Source organism: Podarcis filfolensis (genome assembly GCF_964270895.1).
Source record: "Podarcis filfolensis genome assembly, chromosome: 5".
Classification (NCBI taxonomy): domain Eukaryota; kingdom Metazoa; phylum Chordata; class Lepidosauria; order Squamata; family Lacertidae; genus Podarcis; species Podarcis filfolensis.
The window spans coordinates 31,912,889-31,931,016 of record NC_139608.1 but is presented as its reverse complement, the minus strand read 5'-3'; the positions used below and the strand labels follow the sequence as shown (position 1 = coordinate 31,931,016).

The 18,128-nt window shown below is 39.2% G+C and overlaps 2 protein-coding genes across 3 annotated transcripts in view; both read right to left on the bottom strand.

Annotated features, from left to right (window-relative positions):
- The window catches only part of SPSB4 (splA/ryanodine receptor domain and SOCS box containing 4), a 270,303-nt gene that overhangs the window by 221,018 nt on the left and 31,157 nt on the right, over positions 1–18,128 (bottom strand). The gene's annotated exons all lie outside the window — the stretch shown is intronic.
- The window catches only part of SLC25A36 (solute carrier family 25 member 36), a 38,696-nt gene continuing 28,140 nt past the window's right edge, over positions 7,573–18,128 (bottom strand). For both annotated transcript variants that reach the window (XM_083613945.1, XM_083613944.1), the window contains exons 5-7: positions 14,052–14,118; positions 12,761–13,050; positions 7,573–12,390 (exon numbers count right to left, since the gene is read on the bottom strand). In XM_083613945.1, the coding sequence (XP_083470071.1) occupies positions 12,197–12,390; positions 12,761–13,050; positions 14,052–14,118 (551 nt within the window). In that variant the 3' untranslated portion in view covers positions 7,573–12,196. The remainder of the gene's footprint in view (positions 12,391–12,760; positions 13,051–14,051; positions 14,119–18,128) is intronic.

Here is an 18,128-nt window from a genome sequence, read left to right as displayed (position 1 = left end):
GCCCTGTCAACTCCTTCTCTGTACAATTGATCAGACTTAGTCTAAGGCAGCTTTATATGATTGTGTTAATCATTTAACATGGGATTGTCCCCCTCCATGCATTGGGGACTTGCTCTTAATTTTTATTCATGTTGCTGCTACTTTATGGGAGACAGGTTTGAGAAGAAAACCAGCAACAGTCAGATCTACAACATATCCTTTCTTCAACAAGCATCAAGCAGATGGCTCTTAGGAGGTCTTCTAGCTAAGCAGCTTTTAAGAGAGAAGTCCACATGGCTTCTGTAGTGAAGCTATATCAGATGTATTCAGACTTTTGACTGGGCCAGAGCACAAACCTTGCTCACACCTGCTTGCACCTAAGTTTCAATGAAACAATTTAGGTTTGAATCTATATAACAGCCTCTTGATATGAAAGTGGTTAACATTGGTTGTACTTGTTTGGACAAAGGTATATGGTATGGCTCCATCACCTTGTTGTGGCGAAGGGGCTTGAATAACTCAGAGAAGCTATGAGCCATGCCGTGCAGGGCCACCCAAGATGGACAGGTCATAGTGGAGAGTTTTGACTAAACGTGATCCACCTGGAGCAGGAACTGGCAAGCCACTCCAGTATCCCTGCCAAGAAAACTCCATGGACAAAGACAACAGGCATATAAAAGTTATGACACTGGAAGATGAGTCCCTCAGGTCGGAAGGTGTCCAACATGCTACTGAGGAAGAGCAGAGGACAAGTACAAGTAGATTCAGAGCTGATGAAGCGGCTGGGCCAAAGCCGAAAGGACGCTCAGTTGCGGATATGCCTGGAAGCGAAAGGAAAGTCTAATGCTGTAAAGAAAAATATTGCATAGGAACCTGGAATGTAAGAACCATGAACCTTGGTGAGCTGGATGTGGTAAAAAATGAGATAGCAAGAATAAATATTAACATGGGCATCAGTGAACTAAAATGGACAGGAATGGGTGAATTGAGTTTGGATGACCATCATATCTACTACTGTGGGCAAGAATCCCATAAAAGAAATGGAGTGGCCCTCATAGTCAACAAAAGAGTGGTGAAAGCTGTACTGGGATTCAATCTCAAAAATGATAGAATGATCTCAATACAAATACAAGGCAGACCTTTTAACATCACATTAATCCAAATTTAGGGATGTGGGTGGCACTGTGGGTTAAACCACAGAGCCTAGGACTTGCCGATCAGAAGGTCGGCAGTTCGAATCCCCGTGACAGGGTGAACTCCCATTGCTCAGTCCTTGCTCCTGCCAACCTAGCAGTTCAAAAGCACGTCAAAAGTGCAAGTAGATAAATAGGTACTGCTCTGGCAGGAAGGTAAACGGCGTTTCCGCGCGCTGCTCTGGTTCGCCAGAAGTGGCTTAGTCATGCTGGCCACATGACCCAGAAGCTGTACGCCGGCTCCCTCGGCCAATAAAGCGAGATGAGTGCTGCAACCCCAGAGTCGGCCACGACTGGACCTAATGGTCAGGGGTCCCTTTACCTTTACCTTTAATCCAAATTTATGCACCAACTACCGGTGCTGAAGAAATTGAAATTGACCAATTCTGCAGATGGTGACAGCAGTCATGAAATTAAAAGATGCCTGCTTTTTGGGATAAAAGCAATGACAAACCTAGACAGCATCTTAAAAAGCAGAGACATCACCTTGCCAACAAAGGTCCGTATAGTTAAAGCTATGGTTTTCCCAGTAGTGATGTATGGAAGTGAGAGCTGGACCATAAAGAAGGCTGATCGACGAAGAATTGATGCTTTTGAATTATGGTGCTGGAGGAGACTCTTGGGAGTCCCATGGACTGCAAGATGATCAAACCTATCCATTCTGAAGGAAATCAGCCTGGAGTGCTCCCTGGAAGGACAGATCGTGAAGCTGAGGCTCCAATACTTTGGCCACCTCATGAGAAGAGAAGACTCCCTGGAAAAGACCCTGATGTTGGGAAGGATTGAGGGCACAAGGAGAAGGGGACGACAGAGGACGAGATGGTTGGATAGTGTTCTCGAAGCTACCAACAGGAGTTTGACCAAACTGCGGGAGCCAGTGGAAGACAGAAGTGCCTGGCGTGCTCTGGTCCATGGGGTCATGAAGCGTCAGACACGACTAAACAACAACAAATATGGTATGGCTGCAAAAGTGGGTCTTGGCAAACATTTATTCCTGAAAGTTCTTGACAATTTTTTCGCTTACATTTCCAATGAAAGAAGCACTGACAGCAACCAGTATGGTTCATTGCAGTGAAGCTGGATTTTGGAAGATTCAAGGTGGATTAAAAAAAAAGTACTTCTTCATGCAGTGCACATGTGTATCTGAAGAAGTGTGCATGCACACGAAAGCTTATACCCAGAACAAACTTAGTTGGTCTCTAAGGTGCTACTGGACATTTTTTAAAAAAAAAATTATGTTTATTTCGACTGCGTCAGACCAACACAGCTACCCACCTGAATGCAATGCACAGTTAAACTAGGGAACTTGCTCCCACTGGAGACAGCCATCAACTTGGATATCTTAAAAAAAGGATTAGGCAAATTCATGGAGAACAAAGCTATCCACGGCTACTAGCCATGGTGGATGTGTTCTGTCTCCGCTGCCAGAAAACCAGTTGCTGGGCATCACAGGTGGGCAGAGAGTTATTGCCCTCATGCCCAGCTTGTAGGCTTCCCACAGGCATCTGGTTGGCCACTGTGAGAACAGAATGCCATTAGCCCTATCCAACAGGCTCATCTTCTGTTTTTATCATAGGCAAAGAAACTGTCACACGCCATTGTCACAAAGATTCTGCTTTAGTAACAGCCCTAGGCTAGGCACTGAAGCATTTGAATCCCACTAGAATGAAACTGTGTTCTTTTCCCATTTGCTCCTCTTGAATAAACAGAGCAAAAATACACACAGCAGTTTTTACGGCACTATTTCACTACTTATTTGCCTCTCTTTATTATTCAGCTTCTGCGTGATTTTTAATTCCCTTTACCCAATACCAGATAGTCTCCTTGAAGCCATAGGAACATAAGAAGAGCCCTACTGGATCACAGCAAAGGCTTATCAAGCCCAAAATTTTGTTTTCCCCACAGTGGCCAAAGAGATGCTCCTAGGAAGCTCAAAAGCAGAACATGAATGAACACAATACCATACTCCCTTGCTGCTGTTTTCTAGCAACAGAGAAGCATTTCAGACCACAGCTGGTGGTGAAGAGAAGTTTAATCATTCCCTCCCCAATGGTGATCACAATGGAAAGTGCCCCCATGCCACAATTAGCCTATATCTCCATTTTTTCCAATCATTAATTGCAGCAGGGCTGGAAAGGGGTTAAACCTTACCTCCCTGTGTGCTGTTGACTCAATGGTAATTGGGGACTGCAAGACCTGGGAGAAAGATGATAGATGGATAGATAGATAGATAGATAGATAGATAGATAGATAGATAGAGATAGAGATAGATGATAGATAGATAGATAGATGATAGATAGATGATAGATAGATAGATAGATAGATCCCCTGATGTGGCCACAATCCATGTAATTAATGTAACATGTAGCTGGGCCCTAATACAAGAGTTTCATGTATTCAGATGTAATACATGAATGTAGCAGATCCAGGGTGTGCATTGCCATCTGCAATCTTGAATGGAGGTTTTTGGCTTGAATACAACTGGATGGGTTGAATACTAGGATTAGATAATTCCTTTATGTAGTTTTCCTACAGCACCTGATATGCTGTAGGGGAAAATCATATTCTGTTTGCATGGAATATACAAGCCTGGCCACTGAATCATTATTTTCCTTTCTCGAGTTAAAAGTTCAATATTTTTACACATGTCCAATATTTTGTTAGTGCTAAAAATGGCACTTAAATTTTTAATCCATTCCCTGGAAGGATGTCAAGATTTTAGACCACCCTTACAGCAAAATGAGATGGCTGTCATCTTGTAGCCTACCTAACCTCCTTGGTAATCATAATATATCATTTTTGTTGTGAGTAATTTGAGCCACAGTCCCAGGCCTTCAAGCATATCCAGTATCTATCTGCCTGGAAATCCCCTAAGCAACTTGTGAGTCATTCAATCACCGAAAAGGCTTGGAAGCATTTCTACTAGGAAAGAAATCCCTTACAACCTTTTATTATTACACATTTTTAAGCAGGCTTCGAAGAGAGAGAGACCTTGGGGAATGACGGATTTGTGGTTTATGCCAATACCTGTGAAAATAGCTGAGCAAAATTGTCATGAAAATTTACTTCCACGGGAACAAAACCTACACAACTGCTTTTACCGGACGGTGAATGTTTCTTTAAAAAAATTAATTATATTTAACTTGAACATCCATCAAAGCAAACTCCCTTCAGGAAAGTAGACTAGTGCAAAGCTGTGTTTAGTTAAGAATTAGATAGCTTGTGAATTGGACAAGAAGAAAATAACCCATGCTCCAAATTGGAAAGTGAGCCCCATGGACCAACTGTTCCCTATAAAAGATTTTATAGGATGGGGTCTTTTTTTAAAAAAGGCTGAGGCACTTGGCCAACAACATTAAGGTATCTATTGAAGTAACAAATGCATTGCTTCTCCATGGAAATTGAACCCTTCCTGATAAACAAAATTGAATGCCCCGATTGCTGTGTCAGGATTCTTGGCAAGGTACAAACAGGTTATAGGAAGGATGAGCAAGAAAGAATAGGCCATGGATGGTCCCTTATAGCAGAAATGGGGATTCTGTGGCCCTCCACTTATTGCTAGACCACAGCTCCCATAATCCCTGTGCAATGATGCTGGAGATTTGTAGACTGGGCAGTATCTGAAGGTCCACAGGTTCCTCAACTCTGGTTCATAGAAAGCTGCCATACCTTGATTCAGACCATTGGTCCCTCGAGCTCAGTAAGGCCCACACTGACTGGCAGTATCTCTCCATGGTTTCAAGAAGGGATCTGTCCCAGCCCAACATGGAAAGGCTGGGGATTGAACCTGGCACCCTTCTACATGAAAAGCATGTGCTCTACAACTGTGCCGTGTCTACAGCCTGCCTTTACTGTTGCTTCTCCTCACAGCTGTTCTCTAATTGGATGCATTTCCTTAATTCAAACACCTCTTTCCTTCTGTTTCAGATCTCCAGTTTAACTCTCATCCTTCCTTCTTAGTGGATGTTCCAAGAGTGGATTCACTGGTGTGTTTTGTTTTGTTTTGTTTTTTTAAAAAAACAGCTTGGAGAAGGAAGATGGTGCCCCATTTTTACTGCAACAGTGGAACTAGAGATGGAGGGTGTTTAACCCAGGCAGTGTGTCTCTGATCAACAGCCTGCCCTGGAGGCTTATATTATCTATAACCGGAAAATAGGAAGCTGCCCTATACTGAGTCAGACCATTGGACCATCTGGCTTTGTATTGTCTACTTTGACTGGCAGAAATTCTCCCGGGTTTCAGACAAGCTTTTCCTAGCCCTTCCTGGAGACATCAGTAATTGAACCGAAAACCTTCGCATTCAAGGCAGATGCTCTTATTTATTAAGAAATCAGGTGATCTAATCATGGATTCTCCATATTACACTGGCTTTTGACCCTCAGTACCCTATGGCAAGGTGCTGGACCTTCCTGGCCTGATCTTTATCTCCATCGCTGCCCCTGAGCCAACTTGGACAGATTCCACAAGCTCTCTGCCTCTTTCCAGATCACCTGCCTTGGCCTCAAGGAAATGCATTTGTTCACTGTGGGCTGGAAACTCATTGCACCCATGACTTCTATCAAGCAGGCAGATAGTCATACATGTGGCTTTCTATGCAACCCCACAGCCCTGTTGGTCTTCTATTTGCACACCCATTATGTCAGTTTACCTGAGAGTTGTTAGGTCACTGATGGGAGGTGCAGCCTGGTTTGCCCTGCTGCTGAATTTGCCCAGTTGCTTGTCACTTGTTCCCTTGGTTTGATGTTTTGTCGCTGGTGCAGAGATGCTACATCTGCTGGGGCTTGCCTCTTGCTTGTGGAACAGATTCCAAGTAGTCATCATCATTGCTAATCCCTTAAGCAAGGAACTTCTATATAAAATATTAGGGAGTATTGTACTCAGCTGCTGTAGCTGACCGTATCCATTTTTACTTGACTTTTTCATCTATTTAACATCCCAAGCTACTTAGCATTTATTTATGGAGTTTTAAAAAGTCACTTTTCATAAATAGTATTCTAATCAGGACACCGACATCAGTAAGGTAGGTCAGTATTGTATTCTGAACATAATGCCAGGCCACTTATACACTGACTAGATCACTTCACTGATCTGGAGAAGCCTTCTCGATTGCCCCATTATGTCATAGTCATTTAGTTTATATGCAAACTAAAGCTTTTGGCATAGTGGTGCCAGTACTTTGGAACACTGTTCTCATTGGGATCAGCAGCTAACGATGATTCTGATATTTTACCACCGGCTGAAAACGTTTCTCGTTTCATCAAATATTATTAGGGGACAAGACTGATTCAGAGTTGGCCATTTCTTTTGCACCTTATTCTTTTGCAATGCTTTAATTATTGTACTCTATACCACCATGATATTTCCCCCTGAATGTTGGTTTAAAAACTCTCCTGTAAATAAAATTAATTGTACAGAGGTGTGTGTGCTTGTGTGATGGAAACGAGGTATTGGCTTACCTAGTGAATTCATAGCCAAGGTGACATTTGAGCCAGAGACTTCTCGACCCCCAGTTTCTGGCCTGAGACTGATCTAACTGGATTATTATTATTTTGGGATAAACAATTAAAAACACTTAATGACCTTGCTAAAATGGATAAATGGCCCCAAATCAGTAAGTGTGATATCCTCCAAGGGCAAAGTAGCAGTATCTCTTAATGAATATTGGCAAACTTTAACCCCCGCTCCCACGGCCAGTTGAACAGTTCCATGGGGATTTAGTAGGAGTTGCAGTTGCACAGCTTGCAAGACAAGCAAGGCACTAGATGCCTCACTAATAAAAATTCATTGCATATAAGTTCAGGCACTCTCCTTTGACTTCCTACTACTTTTGCCCACTTTTCCCACACAATGCAAAATTTTACAAACTATTCCTATTGTAATATTCCATTTAAAAATAAAGAAATAAAATACTGAAACCATGGTTTCCCCCCTATATTAACCTTGTATTAAATTTTATGCTTTTCATCTTGTCATCCTGATCTGGAATATTGTCCTAATGAAAGTTCACCCAATTCCCTCTTCACTGTCTTTTAGACAAACTGAATATGTTTCTTTTATTTCAACACTTTCAGTGTCACTGTTTTTAGACTGACGTTTTTGACTACCACTTTTTAATTGTCTTCTTTTAAAATGTGCATTTTTTTGTAATGAGAGACTTGTTTTATTTTATTTTGGCGTAAGGTGCTTTGGGTGCTCTATGACTGGATAAGTGAGGTACAAAAATATTAAGCTAAAATCCCCCTTTAGTGTTTCAGCCTTTGCTGAATTCCCCCCCCCCCAATTGAAACTCATTAAGCAGTCTGTATAAGGCAAATAAACAGCAAAGTAGGGCATGGAGGATATATTTTGGCCAGTATTCCATTACAAAAGGGGGAAAAAAACTTCATGCAAGGCTAACGGATTTGAATAAACACATTTTATTTTTGAAGTTTTGAGCAGTCCAAACAAAAAGTTGTCGGTATAATATAAATACAAAAGTATTTAAAGCACATCATTGACAGCCAACTACATGGTATGCAAGAACTATAGCAAACCACAGGAGCAGCAGAATATTGGAATATTGGTAAATAACAATGGTTTCCTAGGGCATCACGGTATGTTCACATATACAGGGTATGCAGACTTTTTGAAATAAAACTGAAATTGTACAGAACTTCAGGTCTTTTCAGAAACAGATCAGCATTTTTAAAAGAGAGTAATACATTTACATAGGCACACATCAGTGTTCTGCTTGTTTCAAGAATGTAAAAAGAAACTTGATAAAGAGAGTCTCCAATTTGTAGGTCTCCGTCATTCTTTAAGAATACTGCTATCCGAAAGAATACAACTATCAAGATAAAAACAAACAGAATGGAAAACAAACAAACAAATTCAACATCTGGGATTTGAGTATAGGTGTGGAGCATTCTAACATTGGGCTGGGATTCAGACAAACAAGATACACAACTCCATATGCCCAAGCAGGTTTGGCTTTATGTTTCTTAGGTTGCAGCTTCCCAATGTCATATGGCAAACCACTTTTCACACTAAGGAGAGTTTCAAGACAGCTTGCAAAAAAAGGAAGTAAATAAATGAACTGGGCACATCTAAAGTAGGGCTCTAGTTCCAAGCCCTGGATTAAAATCCAAGACACTTGTCAGAAAATCCCTTTCTGATAAAAAAGACTTTAAGCCAAATAGTATTTTGCATTGGTGCCTTATAATGACAAATTAGTCATGGGTGTTACTTGTTTGTTGTGTAAATCAAAAACCTTTATTCAAACCATTTGTGTATATCCAAGAACAAAGCTTATTTATAATGATTTTCAAAATTGTAAACCTAAGCTGACTTTGAAGTTTCACTTTCAATTCTAGCTGTGCAATATGCATGTTTATTCCTTGGTTTAATGCTGTTTTGTGTTGAATTTTAAACACAGGAACAAAAATTTAGAAAGTACAGGTTTACTTGTTTAAAAGCATCTGTTATGGCTCATTCCCACAATGTGTATGGCACTCAACCAAATATTTTTCAAGAGCAGAACACAAAACAGTTTGACACACCAGATATTATTTCAAGGATGCATCCTTCCTGCATTGGCATGTACCATAGTGCCACCTTCTGGTCAAGCCTACTGTATACATACAGCCTCACAGCAAGTTTTCAATTATAGTGTGTAAATTGGGTGTTTGAAGTAGTTCAAATATTGATTTTCCAAGGCATTGTGGTTGAACTCCACTTTATCAAAGATATATTTTACTTACATAGCCAAATCACAATTAGGACAGGAACAATTTCTCCTTGAATTAAAATGGTGTTAATTTCCTACCCCACTGATCATTAACAATATTTCAACCATGCTTTTGTTTTAATTATACAAGGAAAGCTATGGACAGTTTTTGGGAAACAGTTCAGAGGTATCAATAGTTTAAAACATATAATTGGTTTAATAATAGCTGCATTTAAAGAAGTACCCTGTGAAATGCTAGAAGCCAAATGTGAAGGCTGAAAAGATAGGATTTTAATATCAAGAGTCTGCAATCTAGTGTTATTTCTAAGACGGTTAAATGGAAGAAACATCAACTGTCTTGGAGACTCTAACTTCAGTAAAGAGAATTACTTTCTTACGGATTCGAATTTTGCTACTATTAGGCTCATGGGGTAAGTGAAGTATAGTGGTGATAGCAAATATGTTTAGAGAAAATTGTTCAGTTCATTAAATAACCACTTCCCAATTTATTACATACGATAAACGTAATATGTAATAAATTTATTACATATGAGGGGGGTGTAAACTTATTACAACCCACATTCAACATATGTAGACCTTTCCAGTTGGAAAGGTAACATTTCTTATTATCAGGCAAAATCATGAACTTGTAATAATTGAAAGTGAAGATCCCACGGTGACACTAAAACACCTCCATTAAACCCAGGGGTAGTTGTGGTCATATAGGGATAGAGTGGTCTGTTTTGAAGGAGCAGAGAATGTGGGTTCATGTAGTAGCCTTTGTGTGACTGCATGCAGTTTCAAAGTCATTGAAGTAGCTTCTGAAAGGGTTTCCATTCCTGTGACAGATTTGGTAAGTCACATTTCATAGTAAACTAGATCTGACTGTTCAGAACAAGTATGGTTCACTAAACTTGTTTAGACAATTTATTACCGTTGGAATTCCACTCACAATCACTACACAATGGGGAGAGCTCTTGGCTGCACGAATCCATCCGAGTGTTGACCTTTAGAAAAACCAAAAACACAGAAAAACTCCCCCCCCCTCCCTCAGGCTTATAATTAAACAATTTAACATTTCACACTTTGGCCTTTGTGTTGTCCTTTAGCACATTTGCCATTTCTTACCCATGGATATCAGCAGCAAAATCTACAAATATTTATATGCAGGAAGAAACTAGCTTAAAACAGAGGTTATTGAAGAACAGTTCCTTTAAATAGGTTTTCATATTAATCACTAAAGGAATATGACATTTGCCAAGTTTATGGTAATGTGCGTATAATGGCTATAATGAGATCACTTACAACATTAAGGAAAAGAAGTAGACTTGTTTGTTCCCTACTGAAAAAAATCTGACAGGTCACTGTTCTTCATTAGTGACTCTAGCAAGGAGTAGTACTGAACACTATCTTCAGACCAACGGTTTGCAAGCCTACATTGAGACATTTCTGTCACAGGCCAGAGGACACATAAACCAAAAGAAACTGCTGTTCGGACTGTGCACACATCTGACAGTTCCAGCATTATTTGGCCTAGCAAAAGAAAGCCATGATATGCCTGTTTCTGCACAGTTCACAGAGGAATAAAATGTTGTATTTTTTTTACAACTTTTGCATGAGCTGAGCATTACAAAGATTAGGGTATAGGACTGCCAAGAGGAAGCACTTACATTTAATTGCTTTAAGTGAGTGAGATATAAACACACTCAACATTTATCTGCTTTAGGGTGCAATCCTATAAAGACTTAACTGGGAAGAAGTCCTATTGAACTCAACAAGGAGAAAAGCATCAGATTGCACTCTGAAAGCACTAGACTTTGGGGAGGGTTGTGCTCTAAATTACAAATCTTCTCCCCTGGTGTCATTACCATTTAACACAGCTACATTGTAATGACAGGATGTATGTTAAAAGGTAAAAATGTAGGGTGTGTTTATTGTTAGAACCAACAGGTTATCTGCATTATTTCGAATGGCCTGCTTTAGCGATGTTGCTTTTCAGAGATAATGTGAATCATGCAAATGTCTGCTCTTAAAATGTAGCAGTGAATGCTGTATAAGAAGCATTAAGATGTTCAAAGCCAAATATTGGGAAAAACCACTTATGTGGTTTTCTGCAAAGTGCTTCAGGAGGAAGCAAGGAATAAAGCAAAAGGTGATGCCTAAACCCCAAGGTATTCAATTATCTTCTCTGGTTCATTCTAAGCCACAATCTTAGCACTCAATTTTGGACATGGCCGAAGTGTGCCCTATGTGTTACTGAAATCTAGTAGAGTTTGGTATTCTAGTTACTGCAGTATTAGGTTAGTTCAGGTAAAAGCCCTAGATGAACTTAAGTTTGTTTAAAGCGAGCACAATGCTGCATAAGCACCCAATATCCTGCTGTTTAATCACATACTGTTTGTTGGTTTTCAAGGATTTAAAAGCAGCATGCGAAAAGCCCTTCTAAAAACACCAAGCCAAGTTCTCTTTGCTGGTGGTTTGCTCCACAATGCTGTGATCCTTAATACATTTAGAGGTGTTTTAAGTTCCAAAGGGATTTATGGACACAAATTGTACAAAACTGAAGACAGGACGATTTGATTTCAGGTGGATCTTAAGGCTCTTCTCTATTTCCACGGTAGAAAATACTCAGGGCAATTAAAACAGTATACCGCTGCAACACTAGAAATCCCAGGGTCTGATATTAAAGCAACTGGAACTCAATACAAAACGAAACAGCCTGTCCCCCATCTTCACCTCGACAAATAAAGGCCACCTTTTCTGTAGTAAGAAACCTAAGTTCCCTGTCAGATCCCCTGAGGTAGTAAAGTGGGAAGCTTAGTGAATCTTCGTCTTTGATTTTATTTCAGACTGCAAAAGTGGAGTTTCAAGAGATAAGCATTTATGAATCTGCTTTAAATGTACACAGGCATACCCTTCAAACTGGCTACTGTGCAGTAACAGAAAATGAATTTTAAACCAGCAATGAACACGAGTCGAAAAAGAGATGTACGCTTTCCAGTGAGAACACACATGTTGTTATGCCCCTCCTTGCTCACAACCAAGCGTCTGATGCTCACTGCATAGCGTTAGAAAAGTTGACACAATAGGAGAAAATTGCAACGTTGAAAGTTTAAAGGCAATCCTTTAGGAGCAGCTTCAGATCATCACATTGCAAAAGATGCCATATGATGAGGCAGCATGACTGCCTACCAGCCTTCCATTTTGTCCATAGCTGCATGTTCTTGATAGATTTTACTCCTACCTACCCACACTGAGAGTTCATGGTCCACTGCAAGCTTTTGGTCTTCCATCTTCCTGAATACAGCTGGTAATATTGCTATCCATTCAGTAAGTAGACTACCACTTCATACGTAGACATCATTATAGCTGTGTTTGGAATCTGTCTAATCAGATGCGTTGTTAGGCCACGGTATAGGGCGTTATAGCCTTCTTCTCGCACAAGCAAAGACAGTGTCTGAAAAAAAGACCTGTACTTTGTTCCTTCTTCTCGTAGTCTTGTTCGTACAACCTCTGCATCAAAAAAGGAGAAAACATTTTATCTTCAGGACAGCTTTCCACAATCTTGGAAGGATTACAACGTTTGCCTACTTCTACAATGCATTACTTATTTCATCTGTTGTAGGACACATTTTTAGCCAAAACAGTACTCAAAAGCAACATATTAGACAATAGAGCAGTATCTAAAAAGAAAAAAGGGTATTAATATACTAAAACTTGTGCACAGTTCTCAAAGGCAAAATGTGATAAATGTATTGGGTTGGGCAATGGGAAACTTCTGTTAAAAATAGCAAAATATTTACCAAAACAAAAGTAACTTATCTCTTGTACTGGGAAAAATATATATTTGGTTGCTGATTTGCTTAAGAAAAGCCTCCCTTACCGTGTGGATAGGCTATGGATGTAGCACAAGTTTTCGAAGTAGCTGCAGCCATCATCATGCCAACGAAGTCAGATGCTTCTTTGACAGTTTCATCTTCCTCATCCATAGCAGAAGCAGACTTATACTCCAAAAGTCTTCGCTTAATACTCTCATAAATAACAAAGTGAATAACAGTTTCTGATATGCCTGCATAGCTCGCAGACATTCCTCGGTAAAAGCCTTTAATTCCATCTGTCTGATAAACCCTGCGCACACATTCAAAAGCACTCATCCGTTTTTCTCCACGATTCCTGAAAGAGGGGGGAGAAATTCAACACTCAGAAGAGCTTTGTTATATTTTGCCAGATGCAGACACCACTCACCATATTTGTAAAGTTTCCCATTTCATTATTTCATTTCATGAGTGTACTTGCAAGCTACAGAAAACATATATATATATCAGAAATACAAAAGACAATATGAATATAACAAGGATTTAAATATAAAAATTAAAATTAATTATTAGCATGCCCCCTGTAAATAACATTCAGGGGTTTAGTCACTATGGAATACCACTTGCTTCCTGCGATTGATTGCAGACGCACAGAATTTAGCTACATTTAATGTAGTCTTGGGATTCTTGTCCTCTAGCAGTAGTTTTAAACTATGGTGTTCCGATTCTTTCCTGGACTTTTGCAAAACAGGTGTAATAAAAGTCAAACGTATATCCTCATAGAAACGACAACGTAATAGTACATGTGAAGCAGTTTCAACTTCCAACGAGCCACAAAGGCAGACCCGTGCTGTGTATGGTTTACCCTCAAATCTGCCCTGAAGTAAGGCAGAAGGGAGAACGTTGAATCTGGCAAGGGTAAAAGACCGTCTGTATTTGGGTACCTGAAGACCTGACAGATAGTTAGCTGGAGAGAAACCTCTCCCATGGTCCCTTATTGCTGGATGTTTAATCATTTCGCTCATGTGGCATTGTAATTCTACGTCCCAGATACGCTGGCGAATTGTAGTCCTAGCTTTCTCGAAGCCTGTCGCTATCAGGGTCTGCTGTGGGATCCCCAAGCCTTTAAGACACAGGAGGGGATCCCCAGCAGGCAGCCAGAAAACATACACCTTTCATATGAACACTGAAATGATATCTAAAACTAACCCAGATCTACTGAAACAGTTTTCAGGTTATACTGATTCAGATGTTACAGAAATCATAAGAGGTACTGATGATACCTCACACCCAGTAACTGCATATAGATATCAAACAGCATTGGGGACAATATTTACATTTTTTAAAAGAGTTCAATACCTTGCATCAAGTTGTAATCGTGTCTTTATTAGCCAAATTGGATTGGTTGCGGTGATTGCAGTGAAACCTAAATAAATATTAAAAAAGAAAGATTAGTTTTGCAAACATAATGAAAAACAGCAAAGCTAAAACATGAATAAAGATACAAGTTGATACAAACTGACTTGTGCTATGCTATTGGTTAAAAACCAAAAGTAGGCATCTTGACATTTTATTGTTTTTTTCCAGTCCACGTAGCCAATATTTGTTTTTGCAAGATTTCAATAAAGTAAAATAAAGCCTCTTTATTCTTCTTAGTAACTAGCCATAAGTACATCTAGAACCCAATTTGTGCCCATTTAGTCATACAAATCCCTTTTTGACACCTTTCAAACAGCCAGAGTGAGACTAGGCTAACTGAATTTAAATGCACTCCAAACAAAAGCAAACTGCAGTGAAACTAAAGCATGCCAGAAGAGTCTAAAATGTTCTCTGCAAATTTAATTTATAAAACAAATCAGATCATAAAAACACGTTAACTACTTAATGTCGTACAGCTCAGAGACACGTTACTGTACATCAGCACAGTATAGTTTATACAATATAATTTAGCAGGATGTTGTATTAATTGTGCCAGTGAGTTCCACTAGCAGTAAAAGCAAGGATTTTTGGTTGGTCCCAGGAATACTTGTACAAACATACAAAAATGAGTTGTGAAAGGAAAGCAGCTACTCAAAATCTAAACGGGATTAACAGCCAATAGTGTGATTGTTTTGCAACTTGTAAATAATATCTCCTAGACTACACTACCATAAAGAATAGAAAAGCAGTACAGGAGGGCAGCTTTTGAGAACTGTACAGTTATAATATAAAATGCATTGCATATCAGGTAAAATGTCTGCAGAAGGGAGGTTGGGAATTTGTTGTGCTCAAAGTACCCAATTTATTACTATTTATTCAACTGGAATGACAAGCCAATCATTCCTCTAACCATGCAAATCCTGCTCTCCTCTTGCAGAAGTGAGTGTTCAGGAGCACCTTGTGCAGTGCATCTCCCAAGCACATTTCAAAACAGAATGGAAAAGCCTGCTAGTGAACTACACAAAAAGGAATGTTTGCAAACCAGTTTCCCGCCCCCCCCCCCCAGACAATCTCTATTGGTATTCACATGGGGGGGAAACTTGCACATAAGTGAACTGAAAAGGTTAAAAAAAGAACTGCCAAAGGATCTTAACTGTTTTAAGGTTTAGTTAACGTTACAAAACTTTCTCTTACTTCATGTCACAAAAAGCACACTTTAATTACTTGCACAGAAGCAGAATTGGTAATTAATATTGTTTGGCTAAATGGCAATATGCCTAGCTAATGTTAAGCTCCTTTTAATGTTTGCATCCCCCAAGTCATTGTTCTTCCTAAACACAGACATCATCTTTGGCTTTTAGCCACAGAAATACTGTGTAAGTGCATTAATGGTGGGAGGGTTTTTTTTGGTTTCACACTTGTTCAAACAAATCAACAAACCTGGAGAATTGGTTTAGACATTGCCCATGCATACGGGATATAACACAGGACACAAAAGGAACTGTGCCCTAGCTGCCCTAGATTAATCACTATGAAATGGTTTTATGGAGAGTTAACTAAATGGTCTGTCTGCCAGTGATGTTTACTGCTTACAGCACATGCAAACATAGGTCTACTAAGAAGCAAGCTCCACTGAGTACAAGGCGGCTAACTTCCAGGTAAGTGTGTAAAGGTCTGTAGCCTTAATGTATTTCTAATTGGTAATCTAAAGGGGAATAGAAGCAGAGAAGAGACTGGGTACAACATTCCATGAACCCAACTTCAAGTCCTGGGTATAAATGCAAGAAAACATGCTTATACTTAGCATCTTCGGAACCTATACAAGCTTAAAAAGGAAGAGAATCAAGACACTGCATATGTTGGACAATGTTTATGTCCCTTGTTCCAACTGAGGAAATAACAACATACTCAATGCAACTCAGAAGAGTATTTAGCATTGGGCAGATTGTGCCCCGTTTTTACTTTTAAGACTTAAGCAATGTTCACCTTTATATAATACTGCAATCCCAAATTTAAAAGCACCAAGGTGCTTGGACACAAAAAACTGCTGGAGGGAAAGTTCACAAATACAAATGCACATGCTACAAAAGAGGGATTACTCTTTTGGCAGTTGTTGAATCAATCTATCAGATCACGTTTAAAACTTGGCTAAATTTTAAAAGGTATTATGAGGGTTCAAATGCTGCTCATAGGAATGTCTCATACCAAAATGCATTTGAACAGTGACTACATATGACTTCAGCTTTGATCCAGCTGCATATCTATAGGGCTGGATCAAAATTTTCCATGATCAGAGGAAAGTGAAGTGATTTTTTTATGCCAATTCCTTCTTTTCCCTGAACATCTGCTCCAGAGGGTAGAAGACTACCCGAATAGCATGGGAGTGGTGCTAGAGGGCGGAGAATCAGCAAAAATTACCTTCTCACACTCTCCATCCTCCAGTAGGAGCCTCCACTGGATCAGAGTGCCTTATGTGAATGGAAGAAGCCCTTTAGTTTGTGTAAACGCATAATGTTTTAGTTAATTATTATCTTTAAATACTGGAATTCAATGCAAAATATTTAAGGCCATTTATATGGCTCCATTAAAACAAAATGAAACAAAACAAAAAGTTGCTCAGTGCAATCCTATGTATATATTTATATTTTACTCAGAAGTCCTAGTATGCAAGGGGAATTATAGGCCTTATTTCAGTATGCTGTTTATTTCTAAAAGCAATTCAAGTGAACCTCTAACCAAAGAAGGAGCACCCTCTCTCTCTCTCTCTCAAGATTTTTGGAGCAAAACAAGCTTAAAAATAAAACAGCTAAGATCCCAGGCATGCATCTGCATTGTCTTTGTTTGCAAGGGATAATGTATTGATAAATGCATGTGAATACATATTATGCCAACAAAATTTAAATAGAAAGGAAAGAGTGTGGTGACACATACAGTTAACTGTACTATTATTTAATGGCAGTTCTGAAATACTTTGCCTAAATAAAATAGAAATATATAAATTAAAGGTAGGAATCCTACGGATTGTCAATAAGGAATGTAATTTCACCAACTTGGCTAAACACGCAACAGTAGTCCATAAAACTGTTTTTCCACCTTTCCCCAGGCTGCACTGGAAGGAATAGCTGGGTGATGTATTAAAACAATGTATACAACTGGAATTCAAATAAAAATATTCCCCTTACGTTGTTTGTTTAAGAGTGGTTACAAACCCAAGGTGTGGTTCTTACGCTAGAGGCTGCAAGAGACGCTCAGTTCAGTACTCACGAGGTTTAAGTTAGTCCATATTTCTGCAGGAAGTGACCTGCGGATGGGGAGCATGAGATGACACGATCTCACTCTTTTCACGGGAGAAATGTACAGTAAATGCCTAAAATAGACACAGGCTTTTCTGTATCATAACAACAAGCAGTGACCTCATCAGACATATGTGACAAAACTGAATCCCAATGGAAGGATTTGTGAATTAGTAAATGTGAGATCTAACTTTTTTAAAAAGTTTAGAACAATAAAAAAGGAAAAAAGGTAGTACAGGCCACAGGTATTTTTTTAAAAAAGTTTTGCAAAATGCACTGAGTACTGAAATTTCTGCCATCTGCAGCAGTTTAACCATTTAATAGCTTGCAAAATACTTACCTATACTTATTTTTAAAAGCCCAAAGTGCTGGGTGTGTATGTGCGCATGTCAAATAAAAATGCTAACCTTGTCACAATGGGCAGAAAAAACAATCCTTAATGTCAGGTTGAAACCAGTTTAATTTAAAATTTGAGACATGCCTGAACTGAATAACTTGTACCTATTTTACAAATGTTTGAAGTTATAGATTAAGTTAATTTTGAGTCTTTGGGAAGTATAAAACAAGGAGAAGACAGGCAAAATGAGAACAGATCATATAATTCCATTAAGCCATTATCTTCCCTCTTTGGCTCAAAATGGGCTATAACAGAAAGCAGGACTAAGCGTAACTTGACAAAACATCTTCCAGACTACTTTTTAAAATTTGTCTATGAGTTGGTTCT